This window comes from Pseudorca crassidens, chromosome 14, assembly GCF_039906515.1.
Source record: "Pseudorca crassidens isolate mPseCra1 chromosome 14, mPseCra1.hap1, whole genome shotgun sequence".
NCBI lineage: Eukaryota > Metazoa > Chordata > Mammalia > Artiodactyla > Delphinidae > Pseudorca > Pseudorca crassidens.
In genome coordinates, this window is record NC_090309.1 from 9,635,050 (window position 1) to 9,661,323 (window position 26,274).

Genomic DNA, 26,274 nt, shown 5'->3' on the forward strand with positions numbered 1-26,274 from the left:
CCTTGCCTTCTGTTTTCCTGTGACGTCAGGGCCTCTTAGAGTGGAAGAGTCCCTGGAGACTCGAGGAGGTGCGTAAGGGTGACATCATCCCCATCCTTGTGAGTCTTGTCTGAGAGCCTGGCGTTTTCAGCCTTTCATGGTGTTGTGAACCCCCCCCCCAAAATTACAGGCTGGCTCCATTACAAAAGTTGTTTATTTCAGTGGAAAATTACAACTCTGCCCTTCTTGTTGGAAGTGGTCTGAGCAGAATGGTCAGAATATCCCTAGACCCCGGAAACAAGGAACTGGTAGGAAGCCCAAGGGTAGTGCTGTGGATGGGCAGGAGAAAAGCCTGGCAGACGGGGGGAATTAGTCTGGTGGGGCTGGAAGTTCTGGGAAAATAGCTCACAGGTGATTTATGTGTCCCTGGAGGAGTTTCAGCTTATGGCCTGTTGTAGATTTCAGGTTCTGATGGGAGTGGTGAGGTTGGAAGAGTTGGCGTTGCTGGTGTTTAGTGAATTGATGATATTGGCGTATATTTGAATGGGAGCGCTCAGCCGAAGTTCAGGCTTGACCCAGCTCATGGCCAAATAGTTCTAGAGAGAATAGATAAGAGTTCGCCTGAAGTAGCAACCTGAGGGCTCTCTCTTGGGTCATCCCGAGAGCAGCTATGCCTTTTCCCCTGTCTCCAAGGTTGTCACTCACCGGAGCTGAATAGATAAAGTTGAACAGCAGAAGCCCTATAAGCAGGATGATTGAGATGGCTATGATTTTGAAGCGGTAGCGTTTCCAGAAAACATGGATGAACCTTGTAACGGGTGACCGAAACCACATGAGCAAGGTATGGGTGCGTCTGTCCAGGAGCAGAGATGGCAGAGAATGGAGGGCAGAGGGAAACTTCAGGTCAAGCAATCCAGAGCAAAGGTCTTTCATTTTAAAAAAGCAACTTCTGCTTCTGCCCTCCCCCGTCCCCAGCTGTTCTCCCCGATTGAGCCGGAGTGGGGAGGTGGGGGGCGGTAATTATCCCTCTTTACTTGTCAGCCTCCTTCCCTGGTCACCACCCCATACAGACTGCTAGGCCCCGCAGCTCAGCTTTGTGAACGAGGAAGAGGCTTGGTGCCTTTGCCCTGCAGGACCCTTACAGGGGAGGATGGAGTGTAGGGTATTGGTTGGGTTCCGACTGGCCTCTTCCTGCTGCCTTGATTAAGGCTTCCTTCTCTGTCAAAATCTCCAGGGTCATCTTCACTTTACCCTAGAAACACCATGGGTGGTGGGAGCTGAGCTCAGACGGCAGGAGCAAGGATAGTTTTAAAAGCCTCTTCCCAGGGTCCAGAAAGGGAAAGGGATTTAGCTCAGGCCCCCAGGGTCTGTCAGAGCCAAGTTACGCGGCACAGTAGTCAGCCCTGTCCTAGGCAATAGGCACCTTCCCCAGCGCCTACCGACAAGCGCCATTTGCCGCCGTCGAGGACCTGGCAAGGCCACCAGCCGCTTACAGTCTTCATCTTAAAGAGGGAGCAGTGCTTGTACTGGAGGAAGTGAGGCCGCTTGGGGTCAGCATCCATCATCCTGATGGAGCATAGCTTGGCATGCCGGGCCGGGAGGGGCATGTCAGACAAATCCAGCTCCAGGACCCCTGAGCCCAGAGAAATGCTGTCAGCAAAAAGGAGCTCCCTGTCCTGTGGTCACGGGCCCTGTGCCAGGATCTCACCCAGGAAGTCATCCGCGGAGATGATGTTATTGTCCCAGATCTGGATGATGAGCCGGGCTGGGAACTTCATCACCATGGGGTCCAGGCTCCATATGTAGTCCTGGAGGATGGCAGGAGAGCGTATTTCCGGCCTGTCTCCTCTGAGAGTTCCTTTGGCCACTTAGCAGCCCATCACCCAGCAGTGATGGACCATTGAGGAGGAGGAGAAAGTGGGGGAGGGGGAGCGGGGAGTGGTTCCACCCAAGGCCACATTCCAAGTGTCTTGGTGCAGCTCGCAGGCTCTGAGGGGAGAGGTAGGAGTGCATCCCGCTCCTGGGCCTGTTACCTTCTGACTCAAGACGCACGCTTGCTCTGCTGCCAGGTAGTCCAAGGTGAAGATGAACCGCCAATTGAAGATGCCCTCCCCCGTCAGGGAGTGGTAGTGGACATCTGTCTTCTGCATGTCCTTCTCCAGCCCGAATAACCACCTGGGGCCAAAGTCCACTCACCTGGGGTTCACTCGGATTGTCCCCACCCCTAGCTGGAGCCCTGGGAGGAGGGCTGCCCAGTAGACGCCAGGCACGGGTGGAAATGGAGAGACAGAACTGGGCAAGTCTGAGGGCACTCTGACGGAGCCCCGCTCCTCTCCCTCACCCTTTGACATAGATGTCGCTCATCCTCTCGGTACTTAAACTGTTTTCCTTCAGGTCCATGTGGGCAGTTTTCCAGATAATGCAGCGCAGCTCATACCTGTAGCCACTGTTCTCTGAGGCTTTGCTGAGGAATAGCTCCCCAGCTGCAACCTCGGTGAGGGAAGAGAGGCCTGGGAGGCTGCCCTCCGTGCCCACCCAAGTCGTGCTGCGTTTGGGGGACCACAGGGAAAGGAGGCTCCCCAGTTTCCCAACAGAGGAAAAGAATCACCGTGACTCAGTGTTGGAGCCCACTGGTGCTCCGCACGCTGGGAAGGCCACACCGAGTGGTGCAGTTGCTCGGGAGATGGGTGTCACTCACCTCCTAGGCTTTCTGGGCCCAATGTTGAATGGGGGGCCAGGGGGACCAAGCTTCTTGGGGAAGATGTCCACCCACATTTGCACCTTTCCCTAGAGTGGAGATGGATTCGCTGGCTGGGGTTGGCCAGCCCCCGTTCTCCGCATCCTGGTCTGGGGGGGGCCCTGTCTCAGCTTCTAGGTCTGCTGAGGCTGTGTTTCCAACACCGAGTGGTGGGGTATCGAGGCATCTGGGAGGTGGGATGGACTTCAGACCGGAAGTCAGCACACCACCCCTCAGCTTCCACTTGTTTCTTTTTTTGGCTGGGAGAATAGTGCAGTAAGGCTGGGAGCATAGGATGGCTACGAGGCTGATGGCTGTGGCGCACGGATGTCAAGTGTAACCGGGGTCTGGAGGGTTGATGCCATTTAACAGGTCCTGCTGGACAGCCTCTCTGGATGGCGCTCCAGAATGGGATTGGGGCTGCAATTATTAGCCACCTTAGTGGCCCTGAGTAAGAGTAAACTAGGTGATCTCCAGGTCATTTTATGTTGTGGAACCACATCCTAAGGATGTCAAGCTATCCACAAAGCACAGGGGTCTAGGAAAGAAGGGTTGAAGCTGGTGAGAAAAGGAGAGACAAAAGAGTTAAGAGGGTAGGACTACCAACAGTGGAAGACAGATTCCTTTAAACCATGTGACCTAGGTTTATTCTTTTGAAATTGGCCCCATTTAATGAGAAAACAGGTTTAATGAGGATGGTTTTAAAAAGTGCTCAGTAGAGAACTTTGTATCTAGAATGTGCTATCAGCTTGAGAGATTTGGAGAATGAGGTGAGCCATTCTGGTGGCTGGAGGGTAGGGGATAATTAGGGTGCCTGTGGGGATTTTTATTCCTCCTGTTAGGGGTTCCTTGCCGTGGAGAAAACACAGCCTGCACTTAACAGCCAAGCCGGGGCTGTGATGCCTGCACTCTGACCCCAGGTGCTGCCTCCTTAACCCTCCCTCAGGAGAGACTAAGGCAGTGCTGGCACCGGCGGGGAAGGCCCCGAAACACTTCCACAGCTGACACGGGGCCTCGGTTTCTTGTTGGTGACTTTTCCAGCTCTGAACTTCTCCATTCTAAGAGACACCACTGCGACTTCTTGCTTATTAACATGCACAGAACGTGCTTGTCTTCTTTTCACGTACATCTGTGGGTGCCCGGCCTCTCCTTCCACTCTTGTCCTGGATGGGTGGGCTTCCCCACCTCCTGATCCAGCCCCTCCAGTCTCATACCTGGTCGAAGCCCGGCTGGCTGTCGCTGTACAGCGTGCGGGTCTCCACGTGCTCAGGTACCAGTCCCTGGGTGTGCAGGAGGTACAGCGCAAGGCGTTCTTTCTTAGATCCCAGAAAGCGAGCAGTAGGGGGCTTCAGCTCTAGATTGGAGGGGGATGGAAGGAGGGGATCACGAGGTCATTAGCCTTCCCGTCTCCCACGTAGGCCCCTTCTCCACCCTCAGCCTGGGCAGTGGACTTGGTTATCCGTTACAGGCGAGAAGGGGAGGCGGGCAGCTCCTCCATCCTGTAGCCCCACTTGTCGCAGAGGCCCAGCTCTGTGCTTTCTGGCAGTGTGCTGTGCTTCTCACCAAAGCTTTGCAGTCTGAATTTTTTCCCATTGTAAAACACAGAGTCATCCTCAGGGCTGAACAGAGGCGGAGGCAGTCCTTTCTGCCTGGCATGGTGTTCCAAGAGCAGGCTTGGGGGCATCTGATCCCGCCACCTAAAGGGCCCTGACCTGTGGGGAAAAGGTGGGGAGATCTGAGTCCTGGAGAAGCCTCTGCTTCGAGCTGCAGGCTGACCAGTGCTGGGAGCAGGGGTGCAGACAGGTGCGGGCCCTGGTTGCCCAGCCTGGGATGCGGGCGTCTTCGAGGGGAGCCGTGGGCTTACTCTTCCACCACCCCCCCCCACCCCGTGCTCCCTTGCCCTGGTTCAGGTCCACGCTTACTGGCAGTAGGATTTGGAGAGCCCACAACGAGCTCCAAAGCCAGACAGGAGTCGGTTTTCAAGGTCAATGACTGTGGTTCCAATCTTATCATCGGGTGAAAATAGGTCAAAGTCATACAGCTGGATCTCTAGGTCCTTCTCCAGGGGGATGGTGCAGCTCATTTCAAACATCCTTGGGTGAGGGTGTTGGAGACACAGAGACCGAGGACCATGTTATCTACACAGCTCCCTCTCCAGCATCCCAACCACACGTGCCCGTGCTCTACCCCCTGTTTGGCCCTGGTGAATTTGGAGAGCAGAGCCTGGGATGGCTCTTGTCCGCCAATAGCCGTCCCTCAGTCGTGGCTGGGAGTAACTTTGGACAGGCCTGGGGTGTGGGACTCTGAGCTCCCTTCCCAGGCAAAGTGGTTGAGGGGGGAGGGGAGAGCTGGGCTGCCCATCAATGCATCTTCTGTCTGTTGGACACTGTGCTAGGAACGTGGAGGCTAGAAAGGAACGTGAGAGTTCTCTGCCTTCTAGAACTGCTCCCGGCACAGGGAGCGGGGACGTGGGGTCGGGTGCGTTGGGGCATCTCACACGCCAAAGATGGGGTCCAGAGTGTTGGGCTGGTACTTGTCCCGGTTGCCAAGCTTTGTCTTTCCCAGTTTCAGGATCACATAAGGGTCACACTGGGGTTCAGATAGACGTGAGAGAAGGACGGGAAATGCAGAGTCAGCCCAGGTTGGTCAGGGAGGGCGGGAGTGGGGCAGAAAGGAGCCCCTTGTACCAGATGGGGCCTGTGGGAAGTTGGCAGTCTGGGTGTCAGCCTGAGGGAGCTCCGGGATGCTGGGGTGTAGGGTGAGGTGAGGGGGGTGCCCGGGCTGGGGGCTGCTCGTTACCAGGCCGTTGGTGTCTTGGGGCTGCAGGTTGGCTGCTCGCACCACGTACACCCGCACCAAGCACTGCTGAGGGAAGTCCTCTTTCTTAGGCCAAGGCAGGAACTGGCGAGGGGGCTTGGGGGTGTCTGGATTCTCAGGAAAGGGGTAGACACGGAATTGGCCCTGTGTGTGTGTTGGGGAGGGAAGGTATTGGCCTCTGGCCTGGCTCTGTAGAGCCCTCCAGGAGGTACCCCTGGTCTGTGTTGAGGGTGGCAGGGATGAAACCCGTGAGGACGGGTAGGGGCATGTGCCGCAGAGATGCTCTACGGGGACCACGGTGGTGTTTTCCGCTGAAGGGAGGTCTCGTTCCACCCCCACCCATCCCTTGGGGTCCGCACTTGTTTTCGAAGGCTCTAGGGCCTCCGAGAGCAGCACAGGCCCGAGCTGGGACTGAGAAGCCCTCGCCCTTCCTGAGTTGGGGGAGGCCACCCTGAGTCCCTGCAGAGGTCAGTCTCTGCCCCCCACTCCCAAGACTGTCAAGCCCTCCGTGCCCCATCCTCATGCCGAGCGTATAGAACCAGCGCTCCTGTCAGAGTCTTCCCTGGACAGAAGGGGCACGAGGTGACAGGTGCAGCTAGGCAGGGCTGGGACACGCACCTTGAACTCCCCTACCACAGGGCTGTCCAGCTTGGGCCTTTCTTGGTAGAGTCTGAAGGTCTGGCAGAAGTCCTGCAGGCCCTGGAAGGCTGGCACGGCCTCCAGCTCGCAGTCGTATACCTGTGGGAGGGCGTGTGGGACCCGGCTGGCGGGGGGAGCTGGCCAGGGCTTGAGGGGACCATTCCTAGGATCGGGGTTGAGGGGCCACCCAGGTCTCGCCCCAGAGCATCTGCCCCGGGGTCAGCAGAGCTGCTGCTGGTGGGCAGCCCTGGTTCCTGAAAGGGTGTGGCCTGTGGCGGCGCGGCCAGGAGTCTCGTGAAAGGAAGCCACCCCCCGACTTGGTGGTTCCCCAAGGACTCGGGGCTGGGTTTGTTGGCCTCTCCCCGCAGATTTTCTCCATCCTTCATCAGTCTCCCGTCGTAGGGGCCTGCAAACCTTCAGGGTGTGATACTCTTTGTACTTGTACTTTAGGGACAGGGGAGCATCTCCTGTGGCCCAGAACAGCTTGCTCCACCAGTCCACTTCCTGGTCATGTTCATCCTGGCAGTGAGGAGGAGGGGCATTTTGGCCCTCGGGGAGAAGGCACCGTGGCCTTCCTCTGCCCGGAGTCATGCTGCCCCACCTCCCTGAGCTGCCTGGACTTGTTCCTTATTCCCCGGGGCTGAGCCTACGTCACCTCAGCGTTGCTGGACTTGAACCAGAACTTTTCATAAAGGTAACCTAGGAGCTGAAAAATGATGGCGGTGAGCTAGGCAAGGCCTGGCCGCCCGGTCCGCCCACCGCCTCTGACTTCCGAGCTCAGAAGGGGTTCGAGGCCACGGCTTCCTGCCCTGGCTCCCTTGCCCTTCACAGAGGCTTTTTAATTCAGGGATCCTCAGACATAGGACTGGGGCTGAGAAGGAGGGTCAGGTTAGTTCTCGGTTCTCATTGCCCACAGCTCCACACTTAACTCTGGAAAGGCTCAGACGTTCAGAGCCTCAGGCCCCACCCCAGGCCTCCTGAAGCTGAGTCTGCTTTTGCTCCAGATGCCAAAGGATTCCTGTGCTTTCGAGGTTGATAGGTGCTGCTCTAGAGCAGCAGTTCTGAACTTTGGAAACACTGGAATCACCTGGGGCGGGGGTGGGGCGTAGGTGGTTTGGGCTTGAATAAAATAATTGCTGCTTCTGGTTCCTACCCCCAGCAACTGGTCAGAAACCATTTTGGGGGGGGCGGGCTGTGCAGCACGTGGGGTCTTAGCTCCTCGGCCAGGGATCGAACCCATCCCCCCTGCAGTGGAAGCGCGGAGTCCTAACTACTGGACCGCCAGGGAAGTCCCTCAGGATTTTTAAAACTCTCGGGCATTTCTAATGTGCAGTCCAGGTTGAGATCACTGCTTTCGAGTTCCCGTGAACAAGTAGGCCTCACGCTGGGGGCGCGGATATCGGAACTCTGTTTAATCTGTACCCTCCTCAGACACAAGGGCTGTTTCCTCTAAATGGCATGGGGCCTCCAGCCCTTTACTCACCTCCTGGTACTTCTTCACAGACAGCACTGCGTGGAGAAAGCGCAGTCATGAGTCTCAGGAGAAGGGAGAAGTGGGGGGGGGAGGGGAGGGCCACCAACCCAGCAGGACAGCCAGGGCCTTGGCCACTCCCAGTGCCAGCGTGTTGGTGAGGTCTGGGGAGGGGCAAGGAGAAAGGGCCGTACTTGGAGGCCGTGGGGGCATGTAGTCCTGAGCCCACGGGTCACAGAAGTAGGGCTGTAGGGAGTCAACGTTGGCCTGACCCACCACGGTCTCCTGGCCGAAGTCCTGGTTGTCCACCACCTTCAGCACCAGGGGCAGCGCGAAGGCCTCATCCGTAGGCATGTACTGCAGCCCCAGGGAGAGGCCAGGGCGTGAGGCTTCCCACAAGCCGGGGCTGCCCCAGCCCTGGCCCAAGGCCTTCTCACCAGTGTGAGGAAGAGGGTTGACTGGGTGAAGTTGGGATTGGTCTGGAAGTCCCTGATGGGCTCTGTCTGCACGGACTCTTCCCAGCATTCCACCAGGAGCCGGGGCGAACGCACCTGCTTCATGTTCCGAAGGCCCCAGACCAGCATCTGCCGGAACAGAGAGGGAGGGTGGGGGGAGGGGCAGGCGGCCCCTCTGATGGGGTCCTGGCCTGGGAGCAGTGGGGCCCCAGGGGGCCTGCAGGGCCAGGGCACGAGGCTGGGTGAAGGCAGAGTCCGAAGGCCCACCCAGTCCTCCTGTCCTGTGAGGGGTGAGTCCTCCAGGCCTGGGCGCTGTCGTCGCTCCTCCACGAGGGAGGTGCCCATTAGGTATTGCCCTTCCTCCCCCGCTGCCTATCTGGCCTCTAATCATCTCTCTCAGGGGTTACCTCCCGCTGCCGGCTGCCCCCCAGGCCCGCAGCAGCTGGAGTGCCCCGGGGTTCTTGGGCACCTCGGTGCCGTCCAGCTCGTGGCTGACCTGGATCCCACAGAACTCCATGGCCAGTCAGCGAGCCAGCACCCTGGGGTCTCACTCTCAACGGACAAACACTGGGTACCCCAGGAGCTGTCCACACCCTACTCATTGGGCCGCCTCAGGGCCAGAGTGGAAACCAGCCAGGTGGTCTGATCTTGGCTCCAGTGAGGGGAGGACCTGACCATCTTCCGCTCTTTGCCGCAGGGCGCGTAGGTTCTGACCTGGGCGCCTCCATGCTACTTTCAGAAGACGTGAGAAACATCCTGGCATTTGGAGTCAGGCAGGGCCGGGCCTAAACCCTGGCGCTGCCACTGAGCCCCTGTGTCACTGTGCGTGGATGTGTTGTCTCTCAGCCTGAATTTCCGTCTCTGGAAGGCCGTCCCTACTTTTTGCACAGGGGCCTCATGAGGCTTACATCTGTAGGCAATGGTTGCTAAAGCCCTTTGTCTACGACCCACTGCAGAGGTTTGCATGAAAATACTTTTAAATGTTCTATCAGAACTTCATTTCTCTCCTGTCTCCCTCCATCTCTCACATGGTATCTTCTCGGGGTCCAAGCTTTGGAGCAGGTAGGCAGGAGGCCCAAGGGGGTCAGCAGAGAGCGCACCGTGGTGCTCGGCTGCTCTGGGGGTGGCTTGCGCCCTGCCCACCCGCCCTGCTCCACGTGTCGTCACCTCAATAGCCATTTTCCTTAGCGTGGGCTGGATGCTCTTGGGGAGGATGTAGATCCCACTCTTCCAGGGAACACTTAAGAGTGGCAGCTGCTGTCTGAGACTCTGAAGGGATGAGGTTGGAGAGCAGGGAGCCTGAGGCCCTGTTGGGCTGGTCCTACTGTCCCCCGCCCCGCCACACACGCAAGCAGGACCCTAAGAGGCTCAACTGCGGCGGCCCCGGAGCCCTATGGGCAGAAGCTGGCAGGGGAGTTAGGGAGAGATTGGGCAGGCCGGCACCTCCCAGCCCAGTGTTCTGGTTCCCGGGCCCCAGGACTTTGCTGAGGGGCTGCGGTTGGGGGCCGCTGGCTGTGGGGACGTGTGGCAGGGGAGTGGGGCAGGGTGAGGGCGCTGGGCACCACACTCCCAGCCGGGCCCTCTCTCCCAGCACCTCAGTCTCGAGGATCAGCTCACAGGACGCCAAGATCTCGCCCTCTTCCTCCTCCAACCCTTTTACAAGGGGGTGCCACCTCATGGGGGGCAGGATCCGTTTTTGGACATCCAGCCAGACCACCGGTGACCACATGCTCCGTCCCCACAAGCTCTCATTGCCCTGGAGGGAAGGGGAAGTTCACAAAACATGGAGGCCAGGCTGGCAGGGGTCTGGCTCCTCCTGGGATTCTGACAACTCTAGGATCAATGCGATGTGCTCTGCGAATCAGGTCCCGCTGGAGCACTTTCCGAATATTCTCCTCTAAAATAAAAGCTCCTGGGCTTCCCTGCTGGAGCAGTGGTTGAGAGTCCGCCTGCCGATGCAGGGGACACGGGTTCGTGCCCTGGTCCGGGAGGATCCCACGTGCCGCGGAGGGGCTGGGCCCGTGAGCCATGACCGCTGAGCCTGCACGTCCGGAGCCTGTGCTCCGCAATGGGAGAGGCCACAACAGTGAGAGGCCCATGTACCGCAAAAAAATCAAATAAAATAAAAGCTCCTCACGGAATTCCCTGGCGGTTCAGTGGTTAGGACTCCGCGCTTCCACTGCAGTGGGCACAGGTTCAATCCCTGGTCTGGGAACTAAGATCCAGCATGCCGCATGGCACGGCCAAAAAAATACATTAAAAACTTCTCAGAGCTCTGCCCAGCCCAGCCCACCTTACCTGGGGGTCCCGCTGCCACAGTTCCAACACCACGAATGGCGGGCTCTCTTTGGTGTCCTGGGGGTTCTCGTACAGGAGGAGGTGCTGGAAGATGAGCGTCTGGGCCCACGTAGGGGCTGCAGAGCTCTTCAGGGTTTGGGTACACTGGCTGTGGTTCAAGAAGACCAACCGAATGAAGGGCGCTGTGGGTGGAAGGAGAGCCGTGCCTTTGAGCTGCCGAGTGAGGCTCTCCCCTCTTCTGGCTGCTGCCGCCACCGGACTGGGTACCCGGGGAGGCTCAGGCCAGACAGCCACAGCCACTCCAGCTCCCCAGAAGGCCACCTCAGAGTAAGCCACAGAGCACATGGGCTTATAGCTAGAGGCCCCTTATACCATCATGGTTGGGGCCTAGCCGTCACAGATGCGGAGGGCCCGGCGGCTCCTCTGGAGGGGTTCTGGGGGCCAGGCTACATGTGGCTGCCCTCACACAGCCTCAGCAAGTGGCCTTGGCATCAAGGAACATCACACGACCCTCTCGACGAGGGTGCTGATGCCCAGTGGACACAGCTCCCAGCAGACATCCACTGCCCCGGCTCAGACCCTTGTCCAACAGTCTGGCTCCCAACAAACAGGGCCACTGCCAGCCCAAGGCAGGAGCACATGACTCACCTGAAATCTCCCATGGGGCCTCCACACAGGGCTAGAAATTGCCACCCCTCCTCCCCACCCCTCATCTTCTGTCCAGCACAAGGAACAAGTGGTTCCCAAGCATGTCATCCTCTCTCTCGCCTTTGTGTCTCATCCTCCCTCTTCCTTGTCAAGGCCCAGCAAACTCCTCCTTCCTCTTCAAGGCTCAGCTAAGTGGCCTCCAGTGGGATGAAGCCTCCCTGTCTTGATTCCACAGTGTTGGGGACACACCACAAGAGCGGTCCCACCTTGTATTCCTTGTTCTTGTGTCTCTTCCCCAAACCAGGGCCATGAGCTGCTGGGGGCAGGGGTCTGCATGTGTGTCACCCCCTCCTCGCCACATCCTTTATACTGCTGGGTGGCCACATGGAGGGGCTGGGGGAGAAGAGGTGCCCACGCCTACCCTGGAATGTCTGGATGTGGTTAGACATCAGGTTCCGGGCCTGGTAGATGTAGCAGAAGAGCTGGTAGTAGTGGGGCTCTGGGTAAGAGAGGAGCTGTGTCCGCCACTCGTCCCCAGGATCCCCACCCCATGCCCCCTGCTCCCTGCCCTCAGGTGCTGGGTGTCTCCGGGGCCACCCAAGCCGACTCTCAATTGAATGCTCACTGTTGAAGATGCAGTAGATGAAGGGCAGGTTGGGTGGCTGGGTGATCTCTGGGGGAGCCCTCCAGGAGCTCCTGATTCTGTCCAGTCTCCGTGTCGACGACACCACGTCCGCTTCCCTCTTAGCTTGCTGTTTCATATCTAGACTCTGTACCCAGGACAGACTCCCTGAGGCTCATAGGTGCCTTTCCTGCCTCCCCCAGCCCAGGCCCAGGTCACCCTTCTCCCCATCCAAAGCCTGAGGATGTGGTTCCGGGGCCCAGGTCCCCCCACCTGCAGTGGTCAGTGCATCTGGCCACACGGGGTGTCTCCGTCTGCCTGGCGCACCAGGGGGCCCTGGCTCCGGAGGTGGGGTTGCAGGGAAGAGACACCTAGCCCACTGGGGCTTTACCAAGGATCCCTCCAGGAGGAATATGGATGCAATGCCCTTGACCTTGTTGGGGGCCAGCCTGCGGTGCCAGCGGCGGCGACGGAACTGGCTCTGGGGCTGAGGGTTCAGGTGGAACTTGGAACCGAAGACGCCGTACTCCCAGCCTTCCTCGTCCTCAGCCAGGCTGGGGTGGTGCTGCGGGGGGAGCAGAGTCACCCTCTTACCTGGCCAAGGGTGGGTCCCATCCATGGTCCCACCAGGTCCCTGACCAGGCGGCCCCTCACCAGCTGCAGGAAGGACAGGGTCTCCTGCTCGTGGCTCAGCCTCCCGTGGTCCCGGTAGCGCACGCGCGCCCAGCGCCGGCGGCGGCAGGAGTAGTAGGTCTTCTCCACCGAGTTCCAGACCTGGGGCAGCCCCGAGGGCGGGATGCCCACTCCGTACTCCCAGCCTGAGGGACCAGGATACAGCCCGTGGGTGCCCAGGGGCCCACAGGCTCGGGGGCTCGGACAGGCCTGAGAGATAAGCCCTGGAAGGGCAGGCCGAGGGGGCAGTGCTGTCCCTCACGTCCGGGTCTCTCCGGCCACAAAGGAAGGTGTGGTCACACTGCGTCACCGGTGGCCTGGGCTCAACTGCCCATCTTACAGACAAGGAAGGTGAGGCTCACAGGCGTCCTGGGACCCGCACAAGGTCACACAGCCCGTAAGTAGCAGAGGCTGCATCTTGAGCCCAGGTCTTCCGACTCCCAGCCCACCGCCCCTTCCCTGGAGCCACCTGGGGTGAACCAGGCTCTGGACGCGACCCCAGTTCACATGCTCGGGAGGCGCTTAGCACCTGCCCTGTCTCAAAGCTGGGGCCCACGTCTGTGGCAAGGGTGGAGGCCCTGCTCTCCGGAGACTGAGGCCCCCCAGGAACGCAGGCCTACCCCACCCGACAGCCTGGCTACTTTCAGTTCCAGGCCCTGCTGCCCTTAGCCGCTGCCCAGAGGACTGACCTTCACTGTCCACCGCGTGGTTCAGCTCCACAGCCCAGTTCTTCTTCACGTGCCAGCCTTGGGGACACTTCACATTCTCCCGGGCCTCCACGGGTTCTCCGTTCTGTGGGTGCACAGAGAGGGTGGGCCAAGGGCCGTGTTGCTCGCCTACTGCAGCCATCGTGGCCTCCAGCCTCCTGGGGCTCCTTAAATTTAAGTTCGTGAAAAATGAAACAAAATTCGGGAATTCCCCTGTGGTCTAGTGGTTAGGGCTCCACGCTTCCACGGCTGGAGGCCCAGGTTCGATCCCTGGTTGGGGAACTAAGATCCCACGTGCCGCGCGGTGCAGCCAGAAAAAAAGAAACAAAATTCAAAGTTCAGTTCCTTACTGAACTTTGAATTCTGGGTAAAAGCGCCACCTTCGAAAGGGGGAAGGAAAGGTGCCCACTCTGTCGTCCTTCCAGTCCCATTTAGGGCACCTCTCCCCACCACCTTGGGATACAAACCCCATCAGCGCTCACCCAAGGTCACACCAGGGAGCAGGGCTCAGTTGGTAACGCCTGATCCAGTGCTCTTTCCACTCAGACACCCCAGCTTCCAAGGTGCCCCCCTGGTTGAATCGCTGGCCCCCCCCGCGCCCCCTGCTCACCACGTCTGTGTTGGGGATGGCGGCAGGCCCCCAGGCCCCCGTGGCGTCTCGGCACTGGTTCTCGTACACCTCCTCCAGCACCTGGCTCTTGTTGATGTCTGTGTCCAGGAGGAGCCTGGGGGCAGTGAGACCCCAAGTTCCCAGCATATCTCCCTGAGCTTACAGGCCCCTGGGGTCCTCCTCTGTTGGCTGAGCACTGCCATACCTGGCAGCCCCACCTGCTCTGGGCAAGGCTGGGCAGCGGGGCCTGGCATGCAAGGTAGGGTGGCGGGCAAGTCCCCCTGTCCTATGCACCCCAGCCCCCGGAACCAGGCTGCAGTGGCTGTGTGCCCGCCTCTCTGGGCTGCTGCCTACTGGCCCTCCTGGGTAAGAAGCGGCGTCAGCTCCACTGCTGCCTGTCCAGGGGCTCACAGGCTCCGGGTCCCACATCCCAGCCTTACCTCCGCTGAGGTTCCACTGTCCATGGCCCCTGCCAGTGCCATCCATGGGGCTCCTTGAAATCTTCCTTGGGGAGGGCCTTGTGCCCCATGACGTCCGAGAAGCTGGGGCAGTGCTGCAGCCACTGCTGTCCCCACTGGTCCTTATACTTGGCCTCGTTCTCGTACTGGGGGAGGGGAGTCCATCAGTGCCTGCTGCCACCCCCAGCATACCCAGCACTGGCCCTAGGTCCCCCACTCTGGGCTGTAAGCACCTCCCAGAAATGTGGTAGTCAGGCAGAGGGCCATGTGGCACCTGCCCGGGGGCAGGAGCTGCGTTGTCGCTTGTAATGGGACGGCATCGCCCCCGCTGTCAATCAGCACAGGCAGCTGCCACTCGTCAAGTGCTCACTGTGGCTGGGCCCATGCCAAGGGCATTACATGAACTAACCCCTTTCAGCCGCACACTCCCATTTCACAGTTGAGGAGACTGAGGCTCAAAGGTCACCTCTACCCCAGGCGGCTCAGCTCTCGAGGAGTGGAGTGGGGTGGTTGCCTGTGTTAGAGCCTGGTGGTGCCTGGGATGTGACCTGTCCACCCCGTGTCACTGCTGACCCTGGGGAACCTGGTCCTGCTCCACCACTGCCCTGTCTTTGCTGCCTCTGGACCTTTCTTCCACATTCCCCTTCTGGGCACGCACTCATCCTAAATCCCTCTCTGTCTCAGCACCTCAAGTTCTACAATCTATCCACAACATGCAACTTAGGAACCATGAAAATGTTTTGACAAAGTAAGTTAAAAAGCCCGAAACTCAAAACTTATTTCTCTTCTGTTCTCAGGACCTTCTCCTGAGCCATGTCCTCCCCTCCTCTGATTACAGAGCGGCCTCTGGCCGGCTGCTCACACACCTCCTGGGTTTACGGTTCTAAGGGAACATGCCTCATTTCCGGCCCCTCTGACTGTCCCAGGCCTCCCCCTCCCCGGCACCACCAGGCTGGCCTGCAGGACCCAGCTGGGGTCGGCAGGGGTCCCGGGCTGTCACGCTGATGATGGACGAGACCCCCTGCAAGCAGTCGGAGCCTGGCTCACCTCACACACCCTGAACGAATTGGGAGAAACTCCCCATAAACCTCCGTCTGGGTGAGAGTGACCAGCCCCAGGGGACCATTCAGCTGCGCTCCTGTCACCGCAGCCTACGGCTTGTCAACAGGGGACCTCTTTAGTTTCTGCCACCTCTCTCGAGCCCCTTTCACGGTTCTCGGATTCTGCCAGTGATGTTCATCTCCACCTTCGGAGCTGGGCTGTTGCCGGGTCACCCTCCTGCCGGGCCCCACCCGGGGCCCCGCTCACCGTCTCCGCGGACACGACCACTTCGCCCTGGCGGAGCAGCTGCAGGTCCTTGCTGTCGGTCACGTTGCCGAGCCACATGCAGACCCGGAGCTGGGCCGGAAGCGTGTCCTTCTTTCCTTCACCCTCTGGGTACTGAGCCGGAGGTAGGTCAGCAACCACGGGGGTGCAGGCCCCCAGGGGCAGGGGTGCGGGTGAGGGAGGGGCACACACACCTGCCCCTTCACCCTGAGCCCTGGGAGCAGGGGCCTCACACTGAGTTGGGTGCTGGCCATAACAGAGGCCGGTACGGGTGCCGCTGGGGAACCTGGGAATGCTCCAGGGAGGACTCGTGCTGATGGGGCCATTGACAACGATGCTTGCTATGTGCCAGGCAACGTGCTAAGTGCTCTGATCCTCACACACCACCACAAGGCGGGCATCGTTATCGCCAGGCCCATTTCACAGAGGAGCAGGCTGAGGCCAGACACGCTCAGGAGTTGGCTCCGGCTCACACAAGCCAGTGAGTGGTAGAGCCAGGATTCAAGTCTCAGTGATTCTTCCAGGATGAGAAGGACTCAGGTGGGCCCTTCCACCATGGCGGAAAGGGCAGCGGGGAGCCAGGGACGTCTCCGAGACGGAGGCAGTGTCCCCCACCTTCCTCCCAGGGGGTGGGCTGGAAGCACAGGGCTGTCTTCAGGGCAGGGGACTTGTGGTCAGTCAGCCTTATTTATGGATTGTGTCTGATATGAGGGGCTGGCACCCAAACCTTATAGGTATTAAATATGTAGCTAGCAGCCAGTCGTGGTCCAGGGGAGACAGGACAGGGACAGGACCAAGTGAAGCATCGGATGATGGAGGGGACACATTTGAGGAATAGTTATGGTGGCGTGGACTTGGTGTCGGCCACATGCTGATGGTCCCAGGCCCCCGCCTTCCTCTGGAGAACTGTTTAAACCCCATTTCACCTGGTAAAGGGCCTGACAGAGAGGAAGTGGGCATGCCCTTGGGAGGCTCATGGGGGCTGCCCGGGGTGGGGGGGGTTCAGGGCTTCTCCCTTGGGACGTCCTAGGCCCTCTCCTCCCCTGAGGACCCCTGGCCTCCCCACCTGCAGGAAGAGGGTCTGTGTCTTCCCACAGAACCTGCCGGAGTGCCGGGCCCCGGTCGGGGAGAACAGGATGGTGTGGGCGGGCACCTGTGCATAGGCCACTCGCTGCTCCCGGGACATCAGCCAGATCATCACGTCCGGGAGGTTTGTCTGGGGCTGCCGGGTGGGACAGCGTCAGGCCCACGTGGCCAGCTCCACGGCCCGCTCCCGGCCGGAGTGTCCAGCACCCACCTCGGGGAGCACGGCGTTGAGGTGGTACAGCCAGCCCTCCACGGTGGCCACCATGTCCCTGGGCTGGGCTTCCTTGGCCTTCCGGGCCAGCTCCTGCAGAAGGAGGCTGCGGAGCTGCCACCTCTTCTTGTCCAGGTCGGTTGCTTTGGGCTGATCAGTCATGCAGGGCAGTGGGCGCCTGTGGCCAGGACCGGGAGGGTGGGGGCTGAGTCTCTCTCCATGTCCCTTGCTCACCATCCCGCCCGGCCTCAGTGCCCTTCCTAGACCCAAGATCCTGCCCCGCGCCTGCTGGCCTGACCCGGGGAGCCCTGCCCACCCTCCTTAGGAAGCCCACTCACTGCGGTCCTGGCCCCTGGGTCCTCATCCTTCCCCTTCCCATCCTCCCAGCCCCTGCAGTGTGCCAGGCTCGTGCTCAGGACCTCCTCATGGACAGAGGTGTGAGCTGTGAGACAGGGGCCAACCAAACCCGGGCGGGAGTGGGGAGGATCCATGTGGGCTGCCGGGCCAGGAGGAGCCTTACAATGGCTCTTCCAGAACAGGCAGGACCCCAAAGAGGGCCTTGTGGATAGAAGGAGCGGCAGGGGAAAAGGTACGGGCCGGGACTGTGCAGGGCTTGTCTGGACAACGGGGAGGCTGGTTTGGGAGGAGCCCCAGGCATGGGTGTGGGGGGAACAGTGATGGGTGGGGAGGTCAGGACCATTTTGGGGGTCCCTGAATGGGAGAGAGGCAGCTCTGTGGTTTGGGGAGAGATCTGTGCAGATCTCATATTTCCTGTGGAGGCAGGGGTGCGGAAGGGTGGCGGTGAGGGCTGTTCTGTAGGGTCCTGTCTGCCCCCCAGACCCTGTGTGAGCCTGGTCTGGCTCAGCCCCTGCCCCGGGTGAGGTGCCCACCGCCCCTACTTGCAGTCCTCCATCAGCTCCCTCAGCAGTTTCTCCCACTGGAGGAGTAGAGCCGAGTCCCTTGGATTCCTCATGGATTTCAGGGTGTCCAGATTGGCTTTCTGCCCAGCAGGAGAGAAGTGGCAAGTGAGCATGGGGCTCCCTCAGGACAGGCTGCAGGGCTGATTGGCCCAAGATGGTTTCAGCCAGGACTTGGGGATATTTGAGGGGTAACCTGGGGATGTCAGTCCGAAGCTGTCACACGCCCTTGCAAGGCTAAGATTCCCACCCACCCTCCCAATGGGTGGCGGGAAGGAGCCAGGACAGGGTGGGACGGTGAAGAGGTTACAGGGCCCTGACACTGGGCTCCCCTTCTATCGGTGCGAGAAAGTCATATCTGAGGCGGGGGCACCAGGTGGCTCTCCTGCCTAAAACTGCTCTGCGGCTTCCTTCCTTAACAGTCATGAAGACCTTTTGTGATCGGACCCTTCCCAGCTTCCCTGGCCTTATTTCCACCTCACCTCCAGGCCCCCACCACCCCCGAACTTCCTATCACCATGGCTCTGCCTGTCGTTCCCTTCTCTACCCCCAGCAAGACTCTGCTCCAATGTCATCTCCTTTTTGAACACCTCCTCTGACTCTCCTCTCTTCATCTCCCCCACCCCAATCTCTCTGCCCCCATGGTTCTCCTGCATCTCCACCGCAGCCCTACTGCACTGCGTACCGCCTATTTGCATATCCGACTTCCCTGCTGGCGAAGACTGTGTCTACCCATCGTTCTGTCTTCAGTGCCTGTGTCTGGCACGTCTGTCTCAATTGGTGTGGAGTGCATGAGAGAGCTGAGTGACCGGGTTCCTAAGACTGCGATTCATTTTCCCAAGTCTCCCATCAATGACCCGGGTCCTTCCCTGTACCGCCACCCCATCTCCCATCCCCACACCACTCACCAGGCGGTCCCGAGTGAACTGGAGGAGGTTGAGGCAGTTCATGCGGAAGCTGACGTCCTCCCAGTAGGAGGTCACGGCCACGACGGGCTTGGTGTTGTACCAGGGCACATAATGGTAGATGTTCCCTGAGACACAGAGACACGAGCAGGGGGTGGGGGCTGGAGGTCTGAGGGACAGTGTTCCCTCACTGTGTCCCCTCAGAGGACCTTTCTTGGGCTACTTCATTCCTCTAGGATCTGCTAAGCATCCTTACTAGACTCCTCCTACTGGAAGGTGGGCTGCAGGCCAGTCCAGGATGGACGCGCTTTGATGAGCACAGCCGGCTGGCCGGAGCATTCACTGTGCTCAGTGTCACACAGCCTTACGAGTCCCCAGTTTATAGGTGGGAAAACCCAGGCTAGTGATGGGAAGCAGTTTCCCTGTGGTGGCACAACCAGGTGGTATAAAGCAGGCATTCAGTTCCAGAGCCCGTGCCCCTAACTCAGGCAAGATGCCAAGGCCAGGGGCCTGCCCTGAGGTAGGGTCTTCCTTCTGGGTGGCGGGTAGGCACATGAGGAGTGGGTCCTGTGTTCGGGAGCCCCAGGGTTTGGTTGGCGTGGGCAGACATCTGACATGAAGGGCCTGCCGTGCAGAGGAGGGGGGTAGAGGAGTAAGCATGGACACAGCCAGTGATGGGCTTGGCAGGCTGGGTCTCCTGGCCATGATCCTTATTGAAAAGAGCGGGGGACTTCCCTGGTGGTGCAGTGGTTAAGAATCCGCTTGCCAATGCAGGGGACATGGGTTCGAGCCCTGGCCCGGGAAGATCCCACATGCCGCGGAGAAGCTAAGCCCGTGCACCACAACTACTGAGCCTGTGCTCTAGAGCCCGTGCTCCGAAACAAGAGAAGCCACTGCAATGAGAAGCCCGCGCACCTCAACGAAGACCCATCGCAGCCAAAAAATAAAATAATAAATAAATTTATTTAAAAAAAGAAAAGGGGGGGAAAAGCTAGGTGAAGCATAAAGGAATCTTTTTTTTTTTTTTGTCCGCACTGTGTGGCTTGCGGGATTTTAATTCCCCGACCAGGGATCGAACCTGGTCCCATGAGAGTGAAAGCGTGGAGTCCTAACCACTGGACCACCAGGGAATTCCCAAGGGATTCTTTTTATGAGATGTATTGCTGGGTTGACACAAAAGCAAGAAATCCACAGAAAACAAAAATAAAGTAAAAGCAGAAAGTCTGTGAGGCAAGCGGAAGCAAAGCGGACTTTTGTCCTCTGAGTTTCTGGCAAATCTTGGAGAACCGGTTCTTTTTGACAACTGCCAGGGCCCAGGAGAGAGAGCCGAACACTGCCCGGGGTGGGCAATCTAACAGGACACCCCATGTGACATGGGTGGAATTGCATCCCCTGTAAAACTATGTTGAAGTCCCAATCCCTGCTACCTTTGCATGTGACCTTATTTGGAAATAGGGTCATTGCAGCTGTAATTAGGTAAAAACGAGATCGTACTGGAGTAGGTTGGACCCTTAACCCATAAGGACTGGTGTCCTTATAAGCAGAGGAGAGGGACAGAGAGATGACAGGCCTGTAGAGACAAGAGACAGAGGCAGAACACCGTGTGGAGATGGAGGCAGAGATGCAGTGATATATCTACAAGCCAAGGAGCACCGAAGATGGCAGGCAACACGTAGGAGCTGGGAGAGAGGCGTGGAAGAGATTCTTCCCCGGATCCATCAGAAGGAATCAACCCACCAACACCTTGATTTCAGACTTCTAGCCTCCAGAACTGTGAGAGAACTCATTCGTGTTATAAGCCGCCCAATTTGCAGTACATTCTGATGGCAGGCCGAGCAAACTAGTCTGCTATGCAGAGCTGGCACTGCAAACCCTAAACCCTCATTCAGTGAGAAAGAATCCACCACACGGAAGAAGACAGTAAGGAAACTCGCCCATCTCCAGCGTGGCTCCGGGTAGAGGGGCAGGAATTTTCCTGAAAATTTGTAACCACAAGTGGGGCCTCATGCAGGTTGCATTCTTCACTCATGCCACCTGCACGGTCCAGAGAAAACTTGACGCAGTCTCTGGTTGGCAGTGCCCCAGGTAACTAGAGGAGGCAAAGACAAATCCTCACTGGAGCATGAAATTTGGGTCAAGTCCCAAAGGATTCCCACAGATAAAGTTCCAAGAAAACGAGCAGCTAAGAAGCAATATACATACCCTCTACCCCAGCAATTCTGCTCCTACGTATACAACCAACAGAAAGGCATAGAACAGCATTATCCAGAGAAAAATGTTCACAGTAGCACTACTGATAACGGTCTAAAATCTCCTTCAGCAGTAGAAGGCATAAATAAATTACGGTATTTGCACAATGGAATACTATACAGCCATGAGAATAAACGAGCCACAACTACACCCAACAGCATCTAGGTTTGTGAACGCATTTCACAAATAAAATGATGAGCAAAAGAAGCCAGGCACAAAACAATACATACTATATGATTTCTTTTATATAAAGTTAAAAACCAGACAAAACCAACTGGCAGTTAGGAGAGGGATAGCAGCCCTTGGCAGAGGGGGGCTGAGGGCTCAAGGGGCCTCTGGGATGTCGGGACTTGGTTTCGTGGTCTGAATGTTATGTGGGTATGTTTGCCTTGCGGTAATTCATTGAGCTGGACGCTTTGGTTTGTGTACTCCTCCATAGATGTGTTATACTTGAATCGAAAGTTTACTCAAGGGCTTCCCTGGTGGCGCAATGGTTGGGAGTCCGCCTGCCGATGCAGGGGACACGGGTTCGTGCCCCGGTCCGGGAAGATCCCACGTGCCGCGGAGCGGCTGGGCCCGTGAGCCATGGCCGCTGAGCCTGCGCATCTGGAGCCTGTGCTCCGCAACGGGAGAGGCCACAGCAGTGAGAGGGCCACGTACCGCAAAAAAAAAAAAAAAAAAAAAAAAAAAAGTTTACTCAAGAATTTAAGGAAATAGTGGGAGCAAAAAAGGCAACATACATAAAATACAGTGTGTCAAATGGTGGAAAATGCTGTGGAGAAGGATGAAGTGAGGGAGAGGGAGAGGGATCTGCCAGAAGGTTTTAATAGAATGGTTGATTACCTAAGACCTCTCGTGAAAAATCTAGAAGAAATTATGCAGAATGCAGTCCAGAGAGATGAAAAACGTGGAAGAAAGATTTTTTTTAATGGTCCATATTAAATGGGCCAGATTTAATAGCTTTCTTTCTTTCTTTCTTTCCTGCGTTGTGTCTTCGTTGCTGCACACAGGCTTTCTCTAGCTGCGGTGAGCAGGGGCTACTCTTCGTTGTGGTGCGTGGGCTTCTCAGTGTGGTGGCTTCTCTTATTGTGGAGCATGGGCTCTAGGTGCATGGGCTTCAGCAGTTGTGGCACTAGGGCTCAGTAGTTGTGGTGCACGGGCTAAGTTGCTCCGTGGCATGATGGGATCTTCCTGGACCAGGGCTCGAACCTGTGTCTCCTGAGTTAGCAGGCGGATTCTTAACCACTGCGCCACCAGAGAAGTCCCAAAAGATCTTAAAATGTGCAGAACAGAATGAGAAGTTCCACGGAGGATAGAGTGAATTCGAGACAGAGCTAGGAAAGAAAAGGGGAAGAGGTAATCTTCAAAGAGAAAGTATTTTATAATTATCCAGAATCGTTGAAAAGACGCCAGTTTCAGACCCTGGCACTGAGTGAATCCCTGGAATGATAAATAAGCAGGGATCCATGACTGGGGCTCTCAGATATGAGCGTGCCGATACGAGACAGCAATTTTCTTCTTCTACTCTTGGAGAGCATACAAAAGCAACAAGGAGAAGGAAAATAACTCCATTTTCAGCAAAACAAGGAGACAGATATAATCTGCAGGCTCAAAATACACATAAAGGCTGCCAAAAGCAACTGTGAGTGCCCTAGGAGCTGCAAGTATTGAAGGGTGGCAGAAGTCACCTGCGGGGAAGGAACAGCAAGACAGGCAGCGAGAGTCACGGCTTGATGGGAGCCGAGTGCAGAAAGTGCCGGCAAAAATCCACCCCCAGAACGAACCCAGGACTCGGACAAGGACATGTGAGCCAGCAAAACTCAGAAAACGAATAGAAAACAACCAAAAACATCACAGGAAGGAAAACCACATGAAAGGAAGCCCAAGGGACATTAGACTCTGCAGACAATCCAGTGAGAGGCACAGAAATAAGAAAAGCGACCAAAATAAGATGGAAATAAAGATCCAAAAAGGATCAGGGAGAAAATGACAGATATAGAAGAAAACCAAGGAGAATTATTAAGGTCATAAATGGAGACCCCAAAGTAGAAAACCTGAACAATGGAACAGAATATTTAAAAATATAATTTAAAAAAACTCACATGGGAAAAGGATAGTCCTTTTTACAAATGGTGCTTGAAAAATTGGATACCCATATGACAATTAATTCAAAATGAATCATAGAGCTAAATGTAAGAATTAAAACTAAAACATTTTAGAAGAAAGAATTGGAGAAAATCTTCATGATCCTGCGTTGGGCAAAGAGTTCTTAGGTATGACACGATAAAAGAAAAAAAAAATTGAACTTCAGCCAGTTGAAAATGTTTGCACTTCAAAAGACACCACTAAGGGCTTCCCTGGTGGCGCAGTGGTTGAGAGTCCGCCTGCCGATGCAGGGGACACGGGTTCGTGCCCCGGCCTGGGAAGATCCCACATGCCGCGGAGCGGCTGGGCCCGTGAGCCATGGCCGCTGAGCCTGCGCATCTGGAGCCTGTGCTCCGCCAACGGGAGAGGCCACAACAGTGAGAGGCCCGCATACAGCAAGAAAAAAAAAAAAACAGGCAGACAAGGGGGATGCATGGAAAGCCCTCCATGGGTGATGAGAGGGTGAAGCTGACAAAGATGAAAGTGAGATAGTGTTCCTCTAGAGCAGTGGTTCTCAAACTTTAGCACGCATGCCAGTCACCTGGAGGGCTTGTTGAAACGCAGATTGCTGTTCTGTTTTCTGCTTCTGTAGGTGTGGGGTGAAGCCAAGAATATGCATTTCTATCAGTTGCCAGGTGACGTTGATGGGGCTGGCCTAGGGACTGCACTTCGAGAAACTTATAGTGCCCCATAGAAGTGTCCAATGAGTATACATTGGATGAAAGGATGGATGGGTGGATGGGTGGTTGGTTGCATGATTGGGTTAGTGGATGGGTGGTAGTTGAATGGATGAATGTGTGGATAAGTGGATTCAAGGATGGATGGAAGGTGGGCAGGTGAGTAGTGGATGGTAGCCACATGGCTGGATGGGGGTGGTTCAGAGTAGCAGGAAAGAAGATGAGGTTGGGAAGCTGTGGTGTGGAATGTAGTGTAGAGAAGGACTTGAAGTCAAAACCTAGTTTCAGTTCTTGTCGTGGGTTCACCACCTACTAGCTAGCTGTGCAATGTTTGGCAGGTAACTTCACCTCCCTGAAGCTCACTTTCCTCACGTCTAAATGTGGGTTAACAATGACTATGAATGTACCGTGAGCTAATACCATTAAAAGGGCCAACACAGAGCCCGGCATGCACTGGCTGCTCTCTTCTTTTGTTGGATCTGACTCTTACCATCATATATCACTTGGCTGTACTGTGTGGTGGAGACGAGAGGCTTGTAACTCAGGTCCGTCTTGTTTCCATAGTGACCAATGCTGACCTCGAATTGTATCGGGTCCTTAAAGTTGGGCATCATGGTACAGGAAAGGAAGATGACACACAGTCCATACTTCTGGCGGTTCTGGTGCTTCTAAAACAATAACCCACCACATCCCCAGTGCGTAAGCCAAGGGATGAACAAGGCTATAGAGACAGGCAGGGAGGCAAGCATGAGGTGCCCAGTTTCTTTCAAAAGCTACCTTTGCTTCTATTCAGGGTGACCTAGACCATCACTGAATGCCTGCCCCCTCTCAAAATCCTGCCTTGACTCCCACTCACCTGGCTGATCAAGGGAAGTTCCTCCCAGGACTTCCGTCACCTGGCCCCCTCCACCCAGCCGGCCCTGGTTCCTCCTCTTCCTGAAATCAGGCAGGAGGGTCTGCTCCCTGGTCAGGCTAGACTCTGAGTTGGGCCACCCCCACCCCTCTCCATTTTGCCTAAATGCCCCCCATCGGATGAGACCGAGTGTGGGCAGGGGTGCGTGGTGGAGGATGCATACACACACACATCTGCTCTTGGCTTTTGTCAAACCCCGTCCTCCCACCGCGAGTCCGTCTGCTCAGGTCCTCTATCCATCATGTGAGCCCCTCTCTCATTTCCACTGTCTACCTCTGCCCTACTTATGCATTCTCCCAGTCTGCTCACTAGCTCAAGTCTCCCCCTCTTAAAAAATAACCCTCCTTCTCCCGTCTGAGCCACTATCTAGCTGTAACCTGATCTTATCTCCTTCAACTTTGCAGCCAAGTTTCTATGCACTTGCCTCTATGCACCATCTGTAACTTCTCCCTCCCGCCCACGGCAGCCTGGCTTCTCTCCTGACCCAAGGCTACTGGTGTCTTCCTAATAACCAGTGCACGCTTTTGGGTCCTCAACCCTTTTCTCCTCCACATTCAGATCGCTGCTCGCTCCTTTCTGCACCTCTCCCCTCCGGAGGCTGCCTCAGTTCTCCGCTTTGCAGACTCCCCCTCCGTCTCTCTGCAGAGTCACCCTCCTCCTCCTCCAGTCTCATAGGCTGTGCTTCCTGATGGGCTCCAGCCTCAGCTCCCTTCTCCTTTCACTCCACCTACTCCCCAGGGCAATTCCTCCAGAACCTTGGATAGATCCTTGGATGTGTGTTGATGACACATCTGGCTGTCTAGCAGCCTTGGGGACTGGTCTTCGTGGGTGTCTCACAAGCACACGTCAAAGGTGGGACTCATCATCTCCCCCAGACCTGTTCCTCCTTTGGGGAGCCCATGTTGATATACGCCCCCCACCTTCCCACCTCGCCACCTGAGGCAGAAAATGGGAGTCAGCCTCACTTCTTAGTGTCCTGTCGGTCAGTGGCTCTGATCGTTGTTTCCAGAGGGTCTCTGGCACCTGCTCCCTCCTCTCCAGTTCTCCTCCCCTGTAACTGTGTCCCCATTCCTCCTAAGTGGGTGGCCCAATTTACTCCCTTCCAGTCTATTCCTGACTCTGTTCCTCCTGCCCCTTCCTGCCTCAGTGACCCTCCTTAGCCTTCAGGAAGAAATCCAGGCTCCTTAGAACATCATTTCTCCTTAAATGGGTTACACATCTCTTAAACTGAAGCCTTGTCTTTACTGGGTCCCCTAACCTCCTGGGATTGGCACGGCAGGAAGCCCCCGTAGGGGCTTAGCAAAGACTCAGGTGGATCGACCAAACATCCTCACACATCCAAAAAGCTCATTCTACTGCTGGCCAGGGCCTCTTGCAATGTCAGAAACGGGACCCACAGCAGACCAGGGGCAGGCAGAGGAGCTCCTTCTTCCTGTGGTTACCTCTACGCTGATCACATCTTGGGAGAGATCCTTCATCGTAGCATCTTGATGGGACTTGACGTGGGTGATTAACTCCAGGAAGACTCGACCTCGATAAGCTAAACCATCCTTAACAATGTTGGGAATAGTCTAGTGTGACAGGAAGGAAAACGGCGAGAAAAGGGATGAGAGAAAAAAAAAACAACAACCACGAAAGTCTCCCCTGAAACCTCTGAAGGAAGGACAGAGTTGTCCTGTAACTTCCTACCTAGGGCTGACCACAGTCCCAGGGAGGAATTCTAGAAACTCC

The 26,274-nt window shown here is 56.9% G+C and overlaps 1 protein-coding gene across 1 annotated transcript in view; it reads right to left on the reverse strand.

The window, feature by feature from the left end:
• Positions 1-245: 245 nt before the first annotated feature.
• The window catches only part of FER1L5 (fer-1 like family member 5), a 48,424-nt gene continuing 22,395 nt past the window's right edge, over positions 246-26,274 (reverse strand). Inside the window, exons 18-53 of the mRNA XM_067704260.1 lie at positions 25,986-26,114; positions 24,121-24,298; positions 18,562-18,686; positions 17,636-17,736; positions 16,737-16,914; positions 16,506-16,661; positions 15,422-15,553; positions 14,096-14,259; positions 13,656-13,770; positions 13,028-13,130; positions 12,306-12,484; positions 12,058-12,210; positions 11,670-11,814; positions 11,466-11,543; positions 10,397-10,578; positions 9,678-9,854; positions 9,266-9,355; positions 8,081-8,227; positions 7,838-8,000; positions 7,656-7,681; positions 6,828-6,878; positions 6,587-6,691; positions 6,152-6,271; positions 5,516-5,677; positions 5,214-5,305; positions 4,639-4,809; positions 4,280-4,428; positions 3,931-4,070; positions 2,678-2,766; positions 2,321-2,416; positions 2,013-2,154; positions 1,688-1,787; positions 1,419-1,612; positions 1,122-1,231; positions 685-832; positions 246-575 (exon numbers count right to left, since the gene is read on the reverse strand). Coding sequence (XP_067560361.1) covers positions 441-575; positions 685-832; positions 1,122-1,231; positions 1,419-1,612; positions 1,688-1,787; positions 2,013-2,154; positions 2,321-2,416; positions 2,678-2,766; positions 3,931-4,070; positions 4,280-4,428; positions 4,639-4,809; positions 5,214-5,305; positions 5,516-5,677; positions 6,152-6,271; positions 6,587-6,691; positions 6,828-6,878; positions 7,656-7,681; positions 7,838-8,000; positions 8,081-8,227; positions 9,266-9,355; positions 9,678-9,854; positions 10,397-10,578; positions 11,466-11,543; positions 11,670-11,814; positions 12,058-12,210; positions 12,306-12,484; positions 13,028-13,130; positions 13,656-13,770; positions 14,096-14,259; positions 15,422-15,553; positions 16,506-16,661; positions 16,737-16,914; positions 17,636-17,736; positions 18,562-18,686; positions 24,121-24,298; positions 25,986-26,114 — 4,725 coding nt within the window. The 3' untranslated portion in view covers positions 246-440. The remainder of the gene's footprint in view (positions 576-684; positions 833-1,121; positions 1,232-1,418; positions 1,613-1,687; positions 1,788-2,012; positions 2,155-2,320; positions 2,417-2,677; positions 2,767-3,930; positions 4,071-4,279; positions 4,429-4,638; positions 4,810-5,213; positions 5,306-5,515; positions 5,678-6,151; positions 6,272-6,586; positions 6,692-6,827; positions 6,879-7,655; positions 7,682-7,837; positions 8,001-8,080; positions 8,228-9,265; positions 9,356-9,677; positions 9,855-10,396; positions 10,579-11,465; positions 11,544-11,669; positions 11,815-12,057; positions 12,211-12,305; positions 12,485-13,027; positions 13,131-13,655; positions 13,771-14,095; positions 14,260-15,421; positions 15,554-16,505; positions 16,662-16,736; positions 16,915-17,635; positions 17,737-18,561; positions 18,687-24,120; positions 24,299-25,985; positions 26,115-26,274) is intronic.